Genomic DNA, 21,504 nt, shown 5'->3' on the forward strand with positions numbered 1-21,504 from the left:
TTGGGCTTCCTGGTAACACTGCCTCTGATGAGGGTACATATTTTACTGCTCATTCAGTCTGGACATGGGCTGTAAAAACAAGGCATCACTTGAGCTTCCAATCTGTCTTAATGTCGGCAGATAGCAGGCCTAACAGAGAAACATAATGGCCTACTCAAGGACGCTCTCTTAAATTTACAAAATGGACGATGGTCTCCTAAATGGGTCTCTCTTTTGCCCACTTTCTTATTCTGAACTCTTAACCTTTTAACTCATAGGGCATCCTAACGAAACACAATGAGGACCTCTCCATTCCCTTTTCTGGCCACAAAAGGGGACACTCCCCATATATGAATCTATGATCCCGAAGAAAATCCCCCGTCACTTAAAGACCCCTTCCCTTTTTGATCATGGTGCAATCTATAGACTGGCACTTACAAGAGAGTGGATAATAGACTGGGATTCACCGGAAATTGAGGGCCCTCACACTCCCAAACAGACTATTCTGTATGCCATGAGAAAGGTCTCTGCCAAAGACCTTGCCCAATATATTGGGTTGGCGAAAAAGTTCATTGTTTTTTTTCCATTAAGATGGCTCTAGTAGCTTAGCTGTCTTTAACTTCATTCGAAACAATTTTGTTAGACTGTATTGTGACAGCTGTCCTATCAGCATGCATTAAAAAAAAAACCTTATCAAAATTGGTGAATTTTTGTGTAGCCTTTTTAATATTGAAGATGGGAGAAAAAAAGCAATGTTTTCGGCATATTATGCTTTATTATTTCAAGAAAGGTAAAAACGCAACTGAAATGCAAAAAAAGATTTGTGCAGTTTATGGAGAAGGTGCCATGACTGATTGAACGTGTCAAAAGTGGTTTGCAAAGTTTCATGCTGGAGATTTCTCACTGGAGAATGCTCCATGGTCGGGTAGACCAGTTGAAGTTGATAGAGATCAAATCGAGACATTAATTGAGAACAATCAATGTTATACCACACAGGAGATAGCCAACACACTCAAAATATCCAAATCAAGCACTGACATTCATTTGCACCAGCTTGGTTATGTGAATCGCTTTGATGTTTGGGTTCCACATAAGTTAAGCGAAAAAAACAATTCTTGGGCTTCCCTGGTGGCACAGTGGTTAAGAATCCTCCTGCCAATGCAGGGGACACAGGTTCGTGCCCTGGTCCGGGAAGATCCCACATGCTGCGGAGCAACTAAGCTCGTGCGCCACAACTACTGAGCCTGCGCACCTAGAGCCCGTGCTCTGCAACAAGGGAAGCCACTGCAATGAGAAACCCGCGCATCGCAACGAAGAGTAGCCCCCGCTCACCGCAACTAGAGAAAGCCCGTGCGCAGCAGCAAAGACCCAACGCAGCCAAAAATAAAATAAATAAAATAAATAAAATTAAAAAAAAAAACACAATTCTTGACTGTATTTCTGCATGCGATTCTGTAGTTAAACAAAAATGTTCCGTTTTTAAACAAATTGTGACAGGCGATGAAAGTGGACATTGTACAATAATGTGGAACGGAAGAGATAGTGGGGTAAGCGAAATGAACCACCACCAACCACACCAAAGACCGGTCTTCACCCAAAGAAGGTGATGTTGTGTATATGGTGGGATTGGAAGGGAGTCTTCTATTATGAGCTCCTTCCGGAAAACCAAACGATTGATTCCAACAAGTACTGCTCTCAATTACACCAACTGAAAGCAGCACTCGACGAAAAGCGTCTGGAATTAGTCAACAGAAAACGCATAATCTTCCATCAGGATAATGCAAGACTGCATGTTTCTTTGATGATCAGGCAAAAATTGTTACAGCTTGGCTGGTTCTGATTCATCCGCTGTATTCACCAGATATTGCACCTTCAGATTTATTTCGGTCTTTACAAAATTCTGTTAATGGAAAATTTCGGTTCTCTGGAAGACTGTAAAAGGTACCTGGAACAGTTCTTTGCTCAAAAAGATAAAATGTTTTGGGAAGATGGAATTATGAAGTTGCCTGAAAAATGGCAGAAGGTAGTGGAACAAAAGGGTGAATACGTTGTTCAAAAAAGTTCTTGGTGAAAATGAAAAATGCATCTTTTATTTTTACTTAAAAACTGAAGTAACTTTTTGGCTAACCCAATAGTTTTAAAGGTTCGCTAACTGGAGATCCCTCTTTGCAGGAAATGGAGGTCTTGGTGCCTGGCTGGGCCCACGTCTACAACTTTATGGTTCTTCCAAAGAGGAAAGGAAGATCTTAAATTAGTTCCCAGTACCAACACTCTTAAATAGGATGCTAGCTCTGAATCCATGCTATTACGGAGATACTGACTGAGAAACCACTACATAATCTGGGATAACAATGCCCGTGGCCCCTATAATATATAGGCACCTCTAGCATGCCAAGGCCCGGAGACCACAGGTTTGAAAATATTATGCAACATTCTAGCATAATATTATGCCAGACTCTGGTTGGCCTGGCAATGCCTCATTTGGCTGGCTTGGGTCTTGGATTCTACCACTCCAGCTCAATGCCAAAGTCCTTGGGCCCTTTCTTGTCTATGCTGTGACTTCACTTGTTTGGGGTATTCAATCAGTCCACAGTTTTCCTGTAAGAAATTACGTTATAACTCCTGGGGACAAAGGAATACTGATATTCAGTCACTTCTCTAAGTACTTCTCCAATGTATAAAACTTTCCATCAAAGTTTTGGGGCTAGGCCAGGACTCCCATCAACCCAGCATCCTAGATAACTTAGACATTCAGCATAATTGATAGTCCTAGCCTCGATGCTGACACCCTCAAATGTTAACTGCTCCCATATCTGCTGCTATACCACTCATCACAACTCCATGGCCCCATGAGCTGATTTCCCCTCATCGGACAGTCTCATACTTCACTCTCCATTATTCCCCTATCACTACCCCACATTTCCTTCTTCCTCAACTTGATGGACAATATTTTTTGTAATAGTAACAGAGAATGTCACCTGAGCACTAAACCTCCAGCAATGTTACCAGGTGCCCCAGGAGAGGCAACCACTTATACAAATAACTCTTGCTGCTCTGGAGGTCTTCAATATTCATACTGACTACCTGTCACCCTCTCCAGTTAAGCAGTCCACAATAACCATGTTGGTACTAGTGTCAGCTAGGCTAGGAACAAAGCATATGCAGACTTGAACAGATTAAAATGTGCCAAGGCTAAGACAGGAGGTGAGAGAGAAGAAAAGGCAGTTGAGGAAGTTAAAGGGGACACAACTGGGTATAAAAGTGGGGTAGAAGAGCCAGAGGTAGGATATGAGAGGAGTCAGAATCTTTATTTGGTGGGTTTTAGCATGGAATTGTTGCAACAGGACACCACAACCTCACCAGGTGCTTCCTCACTGACTTCCCCTTCATGCCCTCCCCCTAGGCTCCCCTATCAACTGGCTACAAAAGGGAGCACTGGGACATCTTTTTACCTATTATATTGGGCCTCATCACCAGCTTTGGTGTAATAGGCACAAGGTGTTTAGGTGTTTTCAATTCTGTAACAGATTCATCTCATAGAGGCTACCCAGATAATGGCATAACTCCTGGCCGACCACATAAACCAAACAACTCAGGTCTTAGAAGCCCTTAATGAGGGACAAAGCAATCTACTTGCTATGACAATTGATAATACATTACATTAAACTACCTACTGGTATTTCGAAGTGGAGCTTGTGCCTTAAAGGGGACCTCGTATTGCATGTGGGTTAATAATATAGGAAACATATCCAGAATAGTTCAACAAATAAAATAACAAACCAAAACAGCCAATTATATTACTAAAATACTCCAAGAGATTCTCAGACCCCCATTAATTTCTTTTCCTGGCCATCTCCTTCTGCCTGGGGTGAAAGGCTCTACACTATTATTTATGGAGCTAAAATAATTGCCGGACTAATTACTTTGGGTTGGCTTTGCAAATCTGGTCCCTTTCAAGTACAAGTTTATTTACAGGGAACCTGGGAGGTTGTTATGCTAATTCAAATGCCAGGGATGAATCAAGACTTTAAAGAAGGAATTTTGACCTACACTGACGTTTGCTTTTATGCTCTAAGTCTCATTTACTGCTTCCTTCATCATCCTGAGAGGGCTCACCTGCTCCCCACCCCAACCCACAAGCACATGTATCCTCTTGCTGCCTTTTAAACTTCCCCTTTATAAATAAAGGCCTGTGCACTTGCTTTTCTCTGTTCTGGGGCTTTCTCCCAAAGAGAGCCATCCCTCCCTGTCCCTTGACCTGGGACTTCTCCAACTGTGTAACAAATCCTTTTTTGATCATACCAAAGGACTACTGTCAGGAGTTTTTCCACCTGAAACTAACCTTGGGAGGGAGCCTCTCCATGTCAAAATGGAGTTGCTGTAACATAAGGGAACACTTCCTCAACCTGATCAAGAGGAACAAAACATTCAACACAAAATCTTCTGCTAGCCTCAAACTTTTTTTTTTTTTTTGGCTAACCTCAAACTTAATGGTGAAATACTGACTGAATGCTTTCCCCTCTGAGTTTAGGAACAAAAAATAAAATAAAATAAAAAGCATTTAGCAGAGTCACAGGATACAAAGGTAATATACAAAAAAAACCCTAAATTGCTTCGGCAAGGCAGTTAAGCATCTGAGTCTGTAGTAGCCAAAACCTCTCCCTCCAGACACCCAAAGTATTAAAATATGTGTGCTACTGGTACAAGGAGGATTTCTCTATTTCTACACCTCCCACTAAATTCCTTTACAGTTTTAAGGAGAATTCTAGAAGCATATATATCTTGTGTATTGTCCTGAATATGTATGGCACTCAATAAATGCCAGTTAATAAATATGAGGTTTTAACAACAGCAATACTCAAAGTAGTGGTGATGTCAAAATGCAAGGACATTTTCTATAAGTAACTACAGAGTACCCACAAGTTCCAAAACAATTTTCTCCAGTAAGAAACAATTTTCTATACTACAGCTTACAGGTCTGACATTCAATTCTGAGAATGGAAACCATTCTGATTGGGCTTTTTAGACCAAGGTTAGGGACTAACCACTGAATAAAGACATGTTTCCTATCACACCTGCAATGTAAGTATAGCACAAAAATCCAAGTGTACAATAATACTATTGATTACAAATGATTCACAATAATACACTGCAAAAAAGAGTTCTGTAGTGTAGTAGTTATCACATTTGCCTGACACAATACACTGCAAATGGATATTTATTTGAAACTGGACTCTGACCTTTCTCTATTTCATCACCAACTAGAAAGACACATAATCACACAGTGGACAAATGTGGATAGTAAAATTCTACAAGGATATAAAACACACAGAGAACACTGCTAGGTTATTCCAGCTTGGTATGAACAAATTCAACTCCACTTACCTAGGAGAAAAAGTGATGGGCCATAATATTCTGCATTGCTGATGATGTGTTTCAGGGAGGTAGGCAGAGAACCATCCATCACTAAGAGAAAAGCAAACATCAAGAAGAATATGATCAGTCCAGTAGTAGTTTGATGGGTGGGGATGATGGATCAATATATTACATATACCGCACGGTGGCAAAGTCTATGTTGATTCCAATTTAATGGCCTCCACTTGTCTCCTCCTAAAATTCTATTATTTATTCCTTGTCCATGCAATAACCTTTTAACAGTAGGTCAAAGAATAAAAGAATACAGACACTGAGAGACAGAGTGGGGTAGCAGACTGGAAGTGAACACAGATTCAAAAGCTGAAAAAGGAAAAAAAATAGGTGAATCATTATTAAAATAGTTGAACGAACAATCCTTAGGTCTAGGAAAAGTGACACTAAAGGACTAAAAGCTATTCAAATTGGCATGGCCTTTTCCTAAAAAGTATGAAAAGGACCAATTTTTGAGAGTCAAACACCCCTCCAGAAAGTATCTAGAATCAAATACCATGTCGTATGCCATCCGAGAAAGCAGGGTCTTGAATGGCCTTCTTGAGGAAATTCAACATGGATTTCAGAAGTGCGGCTCGTTGTGGAATACACTGGACTCCTGGCAAGGGAGAAAGAGGATTATACTGGTTCACCATTATGTACAATGAGCAGGTACATAAAACAAATTTTTAGGAGATCCACATGCACTATAGCAACACTAGCAGACATGTGAAGTGAAATCTCTGGATGTTGGGAAGAACATTTACCTAAGCTTTAAAACTGGAAAAAATAAATCACCAAGGACTACACAAAACCTATACTAAAATTAAAAGTCTAAAGTAAAAAAGAAAAATTACAAAGTAAAAAGATTAACTCTGATCCTCAGTTACTATTTTGAATATTATCTGCCCTCAAACATGGATGTTTTGATAAAATAATCAATGTGTGAATAGTTGGAAAACTATAAAATGCTATGAAATAAATGTTAATACGAGAAAATGAATACCAGAATGGCAAAGTAACAGTCACAGTCATAAGAAGCAAACCTCCAAATGTACTGCTTAAGCTCCCCCAAAGCACCTTGCTTCACTAGTTTAGTAATTCAATCACTGTTATCGGCTGTGTCTCTCTATGTCTACATACCAGGACGAGGGCCAGGGCCAGAGGAGATGCTAGTGCTGCTGGAACTTGATGCCCTTAATTCAACATCCAGACGGTGCTCCACAGAGATGGATGAGCCGGGACTACTTTCCATAGTCACATCTGCAACTAAAGTAAAAGTTATGATAAAGAAATTAGTTAGAATAAAAGGCACCACCAAAGAGAAGGTTATTTGAGAACAATTTTTTTCTGTAAGGTGAGATGAATGATATCAAAATGGAAGATTAGAATACTGAAACCCAAAATGAAAATACAGTTGGCCTTTGAACAACACAAACGTTGGGGCCCCAACCCTCCATATAGTCAAAAATCTGCATATAACTTTACAGTCAACCCTACATATCCGAGGTTCCACATCTGTGGATTCAACCAACTGTGGATTTTTCTTCTAATCTTTTTTATACATATACAAACATACATACATGTGCCTACTTATACACAGGAAACACAAACTCATGGTTTTGTAACCTGCTTTTCAGTGAATATACAATTTTCTCTACGAGTATATCATAATCACCAGGATTAGTTTTTAAAAATGTAGATTTCCTGGTCTTACTTACTAAATCAAGCATTGCACTAAATCTTTATTTTAGCAAGCACTTTAATTTATTCTTATGCTTACTAAAGTTTGACAAACACTGATTTATAGTGAACAGTGAGTCTTTAAATTGTCTTCTACACCACCACATTTAGGATATGTCACATTTTAATCAACACTCAGGACCACATGACCACACCCATTACCTCAAATGCCAAGTCACCCACTGTAGACTAGAGATAGAAATTGGGTAAAGGGGCTTCTAGGAGCAGCAATGCACACAGTTAATTGTGTTCGGGAAAAAAAGGAATGAAAACTTAGGGATATTTAGTGTAAAGAGTGAAAGCATTATAAAAATTCTAATACCTTTATTATTAGCATGATAACAGATATATGTAATGACATCCTGGGTCAAGATAAGATTAAATTCTAAGAAAGCTGTTTTGTGGAAGTTTTTTTATTTTTGGTACTATTAAGAGCTATGAACTGGGGGAAGTTTTAAAAATGGACTCACCTGATGCACCCCAAGATTAAGAATACCTGGTCTTCTATCTTTCAGATTTTATGATTTAAAACTTATTCCCTACCAACAACTTTTTCACCTCTCCCTTTCCTTCTCAAAATGGCCAGATAGTTTCACAGGGTCCCATTTTAGTGTCTACATTCTCCTTATCTTTCCCTAACACATATTTAAACACTTACGATATACATATCAGGCACTACTGGAGATTACAGCAGTGAACAAAACAGTATCCTGATCTCACGGAGCTTACACTTTATTGGGAAAAAAGAAGATAATGAACCAATACTTATAGTAACTGTTAATTACCATCCATATCAGTTTCCATTTCTTCTCCTTCTTGTGTAGTACTGGGTCTCTGGATCTTTGGCTTGATCACAAAAGGACATTCTTTTCGGCACAAATCTACTTCATGCTACGATCAAGGGGAAAACAGTAAGATAATCCTACATAAATAACAGAGATTAAAAACAATTATAACAAAAGAATATCACAGGCAGATTACAGAACTGGTTTCTAAAAACAAGAGGGATAAAATGGCTCTTTAGGGTTATAAGGATAGTTCCTAGGCTCAGCTCTCACTACATACAAGTATATGCAAAATGCTCCAAAGTGCTCCTCGTATACCTCAAGTCTATAAATGAAGATAGAAAGTCCACTATGGGATTGAAAAGCTGCCATGTCCAGATTGGTGATGAGGTCAACCACTCTGACAGCTCTGGTGACAAATGTTATCTGGTCCTGTTCATCACCAAGAAACTTTATGACCTATTAGGGAGAGAAAAAGGTAAAACCAATCAAATGAAAAGACACAAAGCTGTAAATAATGTGCTCTTCTGGAAACATGCAGTCTAGGGTTTCAGGGAGGCAGTATGGTATAGGAGGAAAAAAATATATGTTTGATTTTTGGTGCTTGCCAAATGATAGCTCTATCACTTCTGAGACTCAACCTCCTGAGGTAATAGGGACATAGATTACCTTTCAGGATTAAATAAAATATTCAGGGAGAAAAGAGCTGGTGCCCAGTGCCCAGCACATGGCAAAGCCTATCATGCCTAAGGTCATGATAAGATGTGGCAATATCTTAATTAGTACCCAGGGCCTCCTATCACATCATGCTGGACTATGAGCAATTCTTAATAATGGAAATAGCTGCTCTTAAAAGTTGTTAATGAGATAACTAGAAGGCCAAACTTGAGAAATTAAGTATAACATTTTCTGGGTAAGCTTTCTTATGCTAACTGTTCTCACTGTAAACCATTCACAACTCTGTAACCTCTTAGTTGATTTCCCCACAAATGTATTTTTTAAAACAAGTAGAGCACCTTCAATAAGGCTTCCATCATTCCACAGGAGACCAAGGCTTCGCCACCAGCATCGTAGCTGGCCAGATGATATAAAAAAGAGAAGAGAGCAGTGGCAAACTGGTGAGGGTACGGATCCATGGAAGGATCTACAAGGGAAGTGGAGAGAGGGAGAGAAAGAGCAAGCTCAGAATTTGGTGTTAAGTTGGCAGGATGTTAAACAAAGGCAGACAAAGCAAAGGGTAGGGTTCCTCTTGGTGGCTAGGACAATAACCACCAAAACTTACCAATCATGGCCTGGATACAGTTCCGCACAAGTACAGGCAAAAATCCATGGTAGGAGGCAGTTCCAGTACAGTCAATAATACTGCTGAGTTTGGGAGTTCTCTCCAAGTGGACAATTGATGTTAATGTTCGTAAAGAAGCAGCTTTAATCTCCTTTGAAAACAGAAAGTAAACATGGGGTGTGTTAAATAAGAAGTAGATGACTGAACCAAGTTGCTAATACCCACTCTAAAATTTAAGTCATTCTACTGGTAATTGCCTGGAGTAGATGGAGGTCTGTTGAGAATAACATTGAAAATCCTGCGTTTGTTAAATTTGCAGCGAAATATCCAAAGAGGAAAGGGCTAAGCGTCCCTCTTGGGGTTCATTTTAACCTCTGGGAAAAACCAAAAATCAGATAAATACATACGAGCCTGATATACACAGGAAAATATTAATAAATACTCACCATAAGCTGCTTATCTGTTATCTGAAGGACATCTACCAACTCTTCTATCAACCCATTATACAAGATACTGTTTGCAGACTCCTGCAAGGCATTGGAATACACTGCAAAAGGAGAAATAAACACTTTAGGCAAGAAGGCAGTGGTCAAGCCACTGCCCAATGACAAACCTTTTGGCACCTACTGGTTCTGGGGAAGGACTCCCTTCCCACCAGTACTGGAGGGCAGAATCACTGAATTCTAGGGGATTGGATCAAATATAGTGATAAGCTCTAAATACCCACCAAACTGACAGATTCTCCTATTAATGATATTGTCTTGGGCAAAGATTTTCAGGAATCAAAAGAGAATGAAGAATTAATATTCTATAACATCACTACTTGATAACGCTATTACACCCTGGACTTCCATTTTAGTCTCTTCATGTGTTTCTGTTTTACACTGGAAACACTTATACAAACTGTAAAGAACAGAATTTATGGACTATTGCAGACTAAATCAGAAACTTGTATGACACTGTAGTAAAACTTGAGAGAATGCATGTAATCCACTTCCAATAAATCCCACACAAAGGTAATACTGAACACAGTCTCCTGAAGTGCAAACTAATGGGATTTGAGCACATTCAGTTTTCAACAAACATTTCCTGGGTACCCACTAACATACCAGAAGTTATGCTAGGTATGTTATGCTAGGTATGAATATAAATAGAATAGTAGGAATTTCATTTCAAGGAACTCATAGTTTTAAAGAGTAGAAAAACAAGTAATTACATAATGAAGGATGGTAATATTAACAGGAGCTACCATTTTATACCTTCTATGTGCCTGGCCTGTGCTAGGTACTTTACACGTTTTCATTTAATCCTCAGATCAGCTTATAAAATACTTATTAAATGAGGAAACTGAGGCCAAAAGGATAAACAGGTGCCTAATAAACTGAAGTCAGGGTGAAAGCCCAGGACTGATTTCAAAACCAGTGTGCTTTCCACTATACCACCCTACGGTTAAAAGTAAAATGCACAGTACTGACTATTTAATGAATTTCAAAATTATACTCCCAAAGAAGAGGAAGATGAAATGGCAAGAGGAAAAATAGTGCCCAGAGGAAGACGACTATCTGAACACTCATAAAAAACAAAACAAAACAAAACAAAAAACCCCCGCCCAAATAAAGACTAAACCTATGTGATATATGTCAATCATATCCTCTTTCTGACCCAACATTAAGGAGCCCAAGGATGATGAATACAGTGAACACTAGGAATGCTGGCAATTTTACAATTTAACTTGCCACCTAGGTAACTACAATAAGCCCCACAGCAACAAAGACAGATGAAGTTCAAAGGAAATCAAGTCTAAACTGCCTAACCAGGGCCTGTTAATTATAGGGTGTTATTCTCTTACCTAATATAGATATTGCATGCAGCCTGGCCTGAACAGCTTGCAATCGCTTCCTGTGATTAGAAAAGCCATGGGCCAGCCGTATGTGTGTAAATAACAGCATCTGTAGAGACATAAGACCTAAATTAGGAAACCAATGGAAAAGGTGACTATACTTTCTGAGGGAGGGCTAAATCTTACTCATTGGGCTACTTGACATTTGGCAAGAGTTCTGATTGTTATTAATCAAATCAAATATTTGATCACCATTACAATGAGCGGAAAAAAATAACACAACTAAACGTTTTCTTCTTTGGTATCCAAAGTGTTGAGCTACCACCACTTATTAGATATTCATGGTGAATAAGGCTGCTTCTGTTTTCCTCAAAGTCTCACCAGGACCTAGGAAGTCAGTAAGTGTTGGCCTCATAAAAGATGAGGAAACTAAGGCCCACGGAGGCTAATTTGCCCACTGTCTGACTCCATTCTTTCTGCTCTGCTATATCCCAGCCCCAGCACATATCACTGATCTATATGGATAACAACCACACCCTTTAGATATTTTTAAGACATATCATACCTGCTTATCCTTAGGAATGCTGTACATTTTGGTAAGAGATTCCATGATTTCAGAAGGGCTTTCTGAAATCTACATTAGAAAAAAAACTGTTAGGAACAAAAAGTGAACCAAATGTTAAGAACTAACCCAGAGTCAAAGATTCCTCTTACCTTGTCAAGTTGCTCTATGTGAATATAATGTAGTGTGTTACTAGATGTCTGAAATTAAAAAGATAGGAGAGTTGTTAGGAGTCACTGTATACCTTAGCTTCCCCCTGCCATAGGACTGCAAGTTATCTGAAAAACAAGCTGTCACCTCCTAGGTTGAAGCCTCAACTGAATGCTCTCAAAAATCAAAATATTCTTTAGAATCCCCCCAAATGTTCATTTTATATATTTTCAGCAAAACTTCTTTGAAACCAATAGATTAAATATATAATGCACATAGCCAGATACATTTCATGTTCTTCCTTATCCCTTTTTAACCTGTATTGACTTAATACCTACAGCCTCTGTATTCACAGCAGAGTGAATCCATGAAAATGGTTTCTTTCTAAATATGCATTAGAGCTGTTCTCAAGGCACCAATAATCTAGAAAGATTATTTATTATTATTATATATTGTAAGTAGAAAGGAAAAAAAAAAGATCTTGTTCACTAGGCCACTTCTAAGCCAAAGTGAATTTTGGTATCTCCTCAAAGAATATGCAATGTCCAGATAATTGAAGCAGGACCTTGTAAGCAATACATAGACTTCTTGCAGGCTGGCTTAAGTAGAGAAAGTTCAGCCGATCACTACCTAGACTATTATACTAAACGGTGGAATTCTCAACTGAGACTGAGAAAAATACACCAGTCCTAACAGTGCCACATAAACAGAGTCCTGTCTTTTGGCAGTTCCAACATAAGTAAGATTCAAACCTATCAGAGCTGGGCAAACAATGAACACTTATTCCTGAGAAGCTGATGGATATATTTAGCTTGGAAGGGCAGCAAACGTAGCTCAACATCATTCCCTCTTTTTACTGAGGAGTCCTAGAAAAGTTGACCCCAGCTACGGATTACTGACTTTATTAGAACAAGTGTGAATGAGACTCACCCTTCTCTCGATTTTGACCTCGGCCCCAGGGTCTGCATAGAATTCAAAGTGTAGTGTAGTTGCACTGGGTGGGTATTTCTGTGTATAAAACACATGAAAAGAATGAGATACCATCTTCTCTTAAATCTTCCCTCGGACTTAGCCACTTGTCCAACTCAGTGTGACAGCAGAATGACCAGTGTCGTCAGCAGCTACAGTGCCTTCACTCCTTGTTTTAGCAGAGCTCAGATGTCTTGTAACAACACAGAATCAGGAGGGTGGAGCCCAGAGCTCCAAAAGCTTTCATATTCCTTACTGATAACTCAAGTTATCAGTTGCTCTTTCTTTCAAGAGATCAATTTTGACTGCAGCTATTCTCAAGAGGAAAAAGAGAGGCAAGTCTGCCCCCAATAATTAATAAGAATCCAAGGATGAAGGACAAATACAAGGGTCTAGGTACCAGTTCCAGAATGGAAAAGAACACTCTTATGGAAATCTCAGTGAATATAATCGCCTTTTGAAATATTTTATTCAAACTATGCCTCATGGGCCTACCTTCATAATTCTTTAAATACTCCTTTCCATACCATCCTACATCATTTCTCATGATATCCAACTGCTTTTCTGCACAGGTAGATACCAAGTCAATATAAACCAGACCCTGACAACAATTCCTATTTAACTCTAGAAAAGCAACATGAAAAACAAAGTAAGACTGCAAGAGCATGCCCATTAAAGTGTACCTTTGAAAGAAACCGGTAGCAGTGGTTGTCTCTGGGGATGGAGAATTATTGTATACCCCTTTATACTCTTAGAATTTTTTAACATGTATATGTATTACTTCCTTTCAAAGTACACAAAGTTTTCAAAGTCCTATGACATGCCAAATACCAATAAATAAAAGAATGCATGATTTCTTAATATAGGCTGAGATCAAGATGGGTAACAGACATCACGCAAGCCTAGTAGAGTATATCATACTGTTTTGCTCAAGTGGCCAAGAACAAGCTTGATATACATAAGGAGTCTCAGAATTAATCAACTAAACTTAAAGATGAAAAATAATTTTCTCAGAATTAGGATTCCAAACTGAATACCCTTTAAGATTTATATAGCTTTGATTATTAAAACAGACAACATTCACCTCTCATATTACCCAATATCCACTCATATAATGCACACTAAAGAAAGTATATACCAGCTAAGGTGGGAAAGTAATTTGTTCTATTTGTACTTTTCTGTGACCAGAAAAAGAACCATTCTCCTAGTGGTAAAAAGGCTTGTTAAGATAAATACACTAAATTTCACTGCAGCCATTTGTCCTATACATGACAAACTGACAAAAGCAGCAGTACATCTGTTGGAAAATACAGCTGCTTCTTGGCATGGAATTGTAGCATAATAATCCAGTTGTGCTTTGTGGTTCTATAGCAACGTATCAAAGCAGAGGGGAGGATGGCCTGAGTTCATAGTCTAAACATGGGTTAAAGGTATGAGCAGGACAGGCACGAGGGGTAAACATGGAAAGCACACAGAACACTACAAGTTCTCAATAACCAAAATGGCAGAACTGTTTTCCAAGCAGCCATTCTTAAATCATGCCAGACTGCCCAGAGTTCTGATAGTTCCAGTGAAAAAGTGCAAGGAAGTGTACTTTCTGGGATTTTTCATCACTTTCAAACTGACTCACCAAACGCAGTTTCTTACTCAAGAGATGGGTATGATCATATACTTTGTTTCTGAGATTCTTCATTTACCACCAGTACATTGAGAGCCCAAGCATTTCTAGAAAAGGTATGCTATATCTCAATTGATCTCAGGTTCCTCAAAAGTCCTGATGTGAAGTGGCAACTTTAAATACCATATATTCATTGTAAAGTAAGGCTCAAAAAGAGATCACGCACAGCTCTGTCAAAAGACACCCATATCCCAAAGAGTTACTTACCATCATATGCAAGTCTCTGCAACATTCTGCAAGTCCAAAGCCATTCTCCTTTCCACCCCAGCTCTTGGAAAAAGAGAAAAGACAGTGTTAAAACAGTGCCTAAGGTAGCTTTGTGTATAAAATATTTATGAGTATGTGGCTGCCTGGAACAGTGTTGAGAAGACATCCAATGTTAAAGTCAAACAAAAAGAGGGAGCAAAGAGAAGCAAGAACTTCAGTAAGACTCAAGGCAAGATGGTCTGCCTAAAGGTGATTTCTCCAATGAGATCAATTTCATTATTCTGTGAGGATGCTACTGAGAAGAACATAAACAGCTCCTGCAAGCAAATGTATTTTATATGCCTGCAGTCAGGCTTGCTGAAAGGTCAGTCTTGATCCATTGGGTCTTCAGTACTGTACTGTGCTTTCCAGGCTCAGCCTGCTCACCTCTCACATAGGGTGGAATCACATGCTCTCCAGTTCCTTACTTTTTGACATGAGCCAAAGTGCAAAGTAGACGATTCTGCATTGCTTACTACTACTGTACTCTGCCACCACAAAGTCTAAAAAACTCATCAACAAGTACTAGCCCCTACGGTAATAGGGGAGAATGGCTCAACTGTACACTATTATTGACTTCCAAATCCAAAACCCCAGCCATACAATCTTGCTTAAAAACTAACCTGTATTTTCAACAGCGTTTGAGATATCCATCATTTTTGCCTAATTCTGAACTCTCCCAGGGGTGGGGGTGGGCACTTGTTGAAAACATTCAAGAGTAAGTGCATTAGTCCCCTGGAACAGGCATACAATTGGGGTAAATAACAGACAAACTGAAAAGCTTGGGAAGAAAGGCTGGGGCGTGCAATGCTTTGGGGAATAAGGGCTTTGAAAAGCCCTTTCCACACACTCCTGGGAATCTAGAAGGCCACATGTATGCCCAAGGTTGGGCACATTCTCAGAAAAGACCTGAAAAAGCACTAAGTTCCCACATCTCTGGCTGACATCAGGCTCTATGCAAGCCAGAAGTGAAGGCTAAGTGAGAGTTGTAAACTTCCTGGCTGAGTACCGAAGACAGTGAGTATTCACACTGAAGATACCAACATACACACAGACCCCACCGGCAAAGACAGAGATATTTCGGTTCCAGAAGTTTAAAGCAAATCACTAGCTGACCACTAAGCTAATAGAATAGAGACTTCAATGACCACACAAAACAAAGAATTACAAAGTCAGTTCAGAAAAGTCTAAACAAACAACGACAAATCATAACAACAAACCCTGGGGAGGGGCGAGAATCTGGTTTCCAGAGTTGCCACATATAATATCCAAAATGTCCATTATAGCAACATAAGGAATGATGCCAGCAAGATGGCCGAATAAGATGTCTCTCACTGCACCCCCCACCCCTGCAATAATTTGGCATCCATTCATGGAGAAAAGTGCCTTTATGGGAGCTGTGGAAACCAGCCTCATATGCAAAGGGACCTGGGAGGAGGCATACAGACCTCAGTCCCAGCTGTGGACCCTGCAGTGGCCTGTGAACCAGCTGTAGCCACTCTCAGCAGCTGTTTGAGAGCCCGAGGAGAACACTGTCTTAAACAATCATCCATGGATGATAAAGGTTAAAGGACAAAAGTTTAAAAAAAATAAGAGCTAAAATAATTTGTTAATGAATACACAATATAAAAAGAGGTAAACTGTGACATCAAAAACATAAAATGGAAGGGGAATAAAAGGGTAAAGTTTTTCAGATGCAAAGTTAAGTTGTTATCAGTGTTAAAATAAAACTATTGTATCTTTTTCTAAAAGCAAAACAACAAAAACAACAAAAAAAGAACTAGTAAGATGGCATTACTAAGTCCCTGCCTATCAATAATTACTCCAAATGTAGATGGACTGATTTTCCAATCAAAAGGCACAGAGTAGCTGGATGGAAAAAAAAACAAGACCCAACCAACTATATGCTACCTACAAGACTCACCTCAGCTTTAAGGACACACATAGGCTCAAAGTAAAGGGATGGAAAAAGATATTTTACACAAGTGGAAACCAAAGAGCAGGGATAGCTACTTATATCAGACAAAACAGGCTTTAACTCATAACCTGTAATGGGAGACAATTAAGGTCATTATAGAATGATAAAGGGGTCAATTCAAAGAGGATATAACAATTGTAAGTTATATGGACATAATGTTGGAGCATCTAAATGTATTAAGCAAATACTAATAGACATGAAGGGAGAAACAGAGAACAATACAATAATAGTAGGAGATGTCAACATCTCACTTTCAACAATGGATTGTACTGAGAGAAAAATCAAGAAGGAAACATTGGATTTGAACTATACTTTAGACCAATGGACCTAGTAGGCATATGTATAACATTTTATTTAACAGCAGAATACACACTCTTCTCAAACCCACATGGAACATTCTCCTACACAGATTATATGATAGGTCACAAGACAAGTCTTAGCAAATTTAAGATAGAAATCATACCAAGTATCTTTCTGGACCCCAAATAGTATGAAACTGGAAATCAGTAACAGGAAGAAAACTGGAAAAATTCACAAAGATGTGGAAATTAAACAATACACTACTGAACAACCAATGGGTCAAAAGAAATCAAAAGGGAAATTAAAAACATCTTGAGACAAATGAAAATGAAAACAAAACACATGAAAACGAATGAGATGCACCAAAAGCAGTTCTAAGAGGGAAGTTTATAGGAATAAATGCCTACATTAAGAAACAAGATCTCAAATAAACCTAATTTTATACCTCAACTTGAAACTTGAAAAAGAAGAATAAACTAAGCCTAAAGTTAGCAGAAGAAAGGAAATAACAAAGATCAGAACAGAAATAAATGAGAGACTAGAAAAAACACAGAAAAGATTAATGAAAATAAGAGCTCTTTTTAAAAAAACTACTCAACAAAATAGACAAAACTTTAGCTACACTGAGAAAAAAAGGCTGAAGACTCAAATAAATAAAATGAGAAACAAAAGAAGAGACATTACAACTGATACCACAGATACAAAGGATCATTAAGAGACTACTATGAACGAACTGTCAACAAATTGGATAACCTAGAAGAATTGGATAAATTCCTAGAAATATATAATCTAACAAAACAAAATCATGGAGAAATAGAAAATATGAATAGACCAATAATGAGTAAGCAGATTGAATCAGTAATCAAAAAATACCCCAAAAAGAAAATTCCAGGACCAAATGGTTTCCTTGGTGAATTTCACCAAACATTTAAAGAATAACCAATCCTTCTCAAACTTTTACCAAAAAATTGAAGAGGTGGGAACACTTCCAAACTCATTGCTTGAAAAATTACCATTGTTTGGCCAAAATTACCGATACCAAAGCCAGATAAGGACACTACAAGAACAGAAAACTACAGGCCAGTATCCCTGATGAACAAACTTGCAAAGGTCCTCAGCAAACTACCAGCAAACCAAGTTCAACAGCATATTAAAAGGGACATACACCACGATTTAAGTGGGATTTATCCCTGGGATGCAAAGATGTTTCAACACATGCAAATCAGTAAGTGTGATACCACATTAAGAGAATGAAAGACAAAAATCACATGATCATCTCAAAAGTTGCAGAAAAAGCAATGACAAAATTCAACATCCTTTCATAATAAAAACTCAAAAATGGGGTATAGAAGGAACATACCTCAACATGATGAAGGCCACATATGACAAGTCCACAGCTAACAGCATACTCAAGGATGAAAGGGTGAATTCTTTCCCTCTAAGATCAGGAAGAAGACAAGGGTGCCCACTCTAACCACTCCTATTCAACACAGTATTGGAAATACTAGCCAGAGCCAATTAGGCAAGAAAAAGAAATAAAAGGCATACAATTCAGAAAGGAAGAAGTAAAACTGTTTCCATTTGCAAATGATATGATCTTATATACAGAAAACCCTCAAGGCTCCACCAAAATACTGTTAGAATTAAATTCAGTAAAGTTGCAGGATACAAAATCAACATACAGAAATCAGTCACATCTCCATACACTATCTGAAAAAGAAATAAAGAAAACAATCCCATTTACAATAGCATAAAAAACAGTAAAATACTTAGAAATAAATTTTACCAAGGAGGTAAAAATCTGTACACTGAAAACTATAAAACACTGATGAAAGGCATTAAAGAAGACACAAACATCCTATGTTCATGGATTGGAAGAATATTGTCAAAATGTCCACAGTACCAAAAGCAATCTACAGATTTTAATTACTATCAAAATTTCAATGACATTTTCCCCAGAAATAGGAAAAACAATCCTTAAATTTATATGGAACCAAGAAGACCTCAAAAAACTAAAGCAATCCTGAGAAAGAACAAAGCTACAGGTATCATACTTCCTGATTTCAAACATCATTACAAAGCTATAGTAATCAAAACAGTATGGTATTAGCATATTAAAAACACACACAGACCAACAGAACATAATCAAGAGCCCAGAAATAAATCCTCACATACATAGTCAACTAATATTTGAAAGGGAGCCAATAATCAATGGGGAAAATATACCCTCTTCAATAAATGGTGCTGGGAAAACTGGATAACCAGTTTTCTGGATAACACACAGAAAAATGAAATTGGACCCCCTATCTTATACCATTCAAAAAATTAACCTAAATTAAAGACTTCAACATAAGACCTGAAACCATAAAGCTCCTAAAAGAAAACACAGGGTAAAAGCACCCCAACATTGGTCTTGGTGACAATTTTTTGGACATGACACCAAAAGCAACAAAGGCAAACTGCATCAAACTAAAACACTTCTGCACAGCAAAAGAAACAATCAACAAAATGAAAAGACGACCTGCTGAATAGGAGAAACTATCTGCAAACCATTATATCTGATAAGAAATTACTATCCAAAATATAAAGAACTCATATTGATACAACTGAATAACAATAACAAAAACCAACCATCTGATTTTAAAATGGGCAGAGGAACTGAATAGACATTTTTCCAAAGACAATATACAAATGGCCAACAGTTACATGAAATGGTTCTCAGTATCACTAGTCATCAGGGAAATGCGAATCATAGCCACAATGATGTATCACCTCACACCTGATAGAATGGCCATTTCCAAGAAGACAAGAGATAACAAGTATTGGTGAGTATTTGGAGAAAAGGGGATCCTTGTGCGCTGTTGGTGGGAATATAAATTGGTATAGCCACTACAGAAAACAAACAGTATGGAGGTGCCTCAAAAAATTAAAAATAGAACTATTATATGATCTAGCAATCCCAGTTCTGGCTATCTATCCAAAAGAAAGGAAATCAGGACAAAGAGATATCTGCACTCCCATACTTACTGTAAAGTTATTCACACTAGCCAAGGTATGGAAACAACTTAAGTGTCTGTCTATGGATGAATGGATAAAGAAGATGTGCTGTACATACACACACACACAATGAAATATTGTTCAGCCACAAGAAAGAAGGAAATCTCCCCTTCTGCGACAACATGGATGGACCTTGAGGGCATTCTAGTAAGTGAATAAATCAGACAGAGAAAGACAATTACTGTATGGTATCATTTATACATGGAATCTAAAAAAGCTCAACACATAGAAATAGAGGTAAGAATGGTGGTTGCCAGGGACTGGGGATTGGGGGAAATGTGGAGATGTTGGTCAAATGGCACAAATTTCTACTGTGGTAATCACTTTGTAATATATTAAGTGTATCAAATCATCATGTTGTATACCTTTAAGTTACACAATGCTTTATTTCAATTATATCCCCATAAAACCAGAAAAAATTAATTAATAGAAACCATTCCTGAGCAAGTCCAGACATTGGATTTAGTAGGCAAAGACTTTAAATCATCTATTTTAAATATGCTTAAAGCGCTAAATGAAATCATATACAAAGAACTAAAGGAAACCATGAGAATGATGTTTCATCAAACAAAGAATGTCAATAAAGAGTCAGAGGTTATAAAAAAGGAAGCAAATAGAAATTCTGGAGCTGAAAAAGCACAATAACAGAAATGAAAAATTCACTAGAGTGGTTCAACAGCAGATGTAAGCAGGGAGAAAAATGAATTAATGAACTTAATTAAATATATATAATGTTAGGTGGCAATATGTGCTACAGAAAAAAAATGAAGAAAAGTGTAAGAGGGAGTAAGGTAGGTGTTCTAATTTTAAAACAGGATGGTAGGGAAGACTTCACTGAGATGGTGGCTCTTAAGACTTAGAGAAGATGAGGGAGCAAGCCATAGAGACAAATGGGGATGTAGCTGTGCAGAGGCCCTGCAGCAAGAGTGTGCCTGCCACTGTCCAGGAAAGCAAGGGTGCCAGTTATCTGGAATGGACTGAGCCTGGGGGAAAGAAATGTGAGGTGAGGTCAAAGTTTGATTTTGTACACATTACAATTGATATCCAGCAGAGATTTTGAGAAGGCAGTAAATATACAAGTTTGAGGTTCAAGGAAAACATACAATTTTTGGAGTCAATGGTCCTTAAAACCATGCAATTGGATCAGATCACCTAGGCAGAATGTATTGATAGCTGGATAAGACACAGAGCCTGGGGTGGAGTCCTGGGCCACTCTAACACTCGGAGGCAGCAGAAGAGGAGGCACCAGTCAAGCAGACATAGAAGGGCAACAATGGAGGACCAGGAGGGTGGTTTGGAAGCTAAGACTTTAAAAATGGTATTTTCAAAGAATATTTAATGCTGTGGGAAAATACTCACCATAGGTTACATGGGGGGGGGGGGGGGGAAGCAGCATATGAAACACAATGTTAGTTATTTTTTCTACATGGTGGTGGTTGAGGATTATTATTATTTTCTTCTTTATACTTTTTTGTATTTTCTTAATTTTCAACACTGAACATGCATCACTTTTATAAAAATTCTGACAA

At 38.2% G+C, this 21,504-nt stretch overlaps 1 protein-coding gene across 15 annotated transcripts in view; it reads right to left on the reverse strand.

Moving 5' to 3' along the window:
* The window catches only part of HUWE1 (HECT, UBA and WWE domain containing E3 ubiquitin protein ligase 1), a 140,923-nt gene that overhangs the window by 80,678 nt on the left and 38,741 nt on the right, over nucleotides 1-21,504 (reverse strand). For 14 of the 15 annotated variants that reach the window (XM_082376505.1, XM_082376503.1, XM_082376501.1 and 11 more), the window contains 13 exons: nucleotides 14,602-14,664; nucleotides 12,678-12,755; nucleotides 11,750-11,797; nucleotides 11,601-11,669; nucleotides 11,045-11,144; nucleotides 9,642-9,763; nucleotides 9,196-9,346; nucleotides 8,930-9,057; nucleotides 8,232-8,372; nucleotides 7,914-8,019; nucleotides 6,529-6,654; nucleotides 5,903-6,004; nucleotides 5,365-5,445 (listed from right to left, as the gene is read on the reverse strand). In XM_082376505.1, coding sequence (XP_082232631.1) covers nucleotides 5,365-5,445; nucleotides 5,903-6,004; nucleotides 6,529-6,654; nucleotides 7,914-8,019; nucleotides 8,232-8,372; nucleotides 8,930-9,057; nucleotides 9,196-9,346; nucleotides 9,642-9,763; nucleotides 11,045-11,144; nucleotides 11,601-11,669; nucleotides 11,750-11,797; nucleotides 12,678-12,755; nucleotides 14,602-14,664 — 1,315 coding nt within the window. The remainder of the gene's footprint in view (nucleotides 1-5,364; nucleotides 5,446-5,902; nucleotides 6,005-6,528; nucleotides 6,655-7,913; nucleotides 8,020-8,231; nucleotides 8,373-8,929; nucleotides 9,058-9,195; nucleotides 9,347-9,641; nucleotides 9,764-11,044; nucleotides 11,145-11,600; nucleotides 11,670-11,749; nucleotides 11,798-12,677; nucleotides 12,756-14,601; nucleotides 14,665-21,504) is intronic. The other variant, XM_082376504.1, reaches the window with a different exon arrangement.

Source organism: Balaenoptera borealis, assembly GCF_965194805.1.
Source record: "Balaenoptera borealis genome assembly, chromosome: X".
NCBI lineage: Eukaryota > Metazoa > Chordata > Mammalia > Artiodactyla > Balaenopteridae > Balaenoptera > Balaenoptera borealis.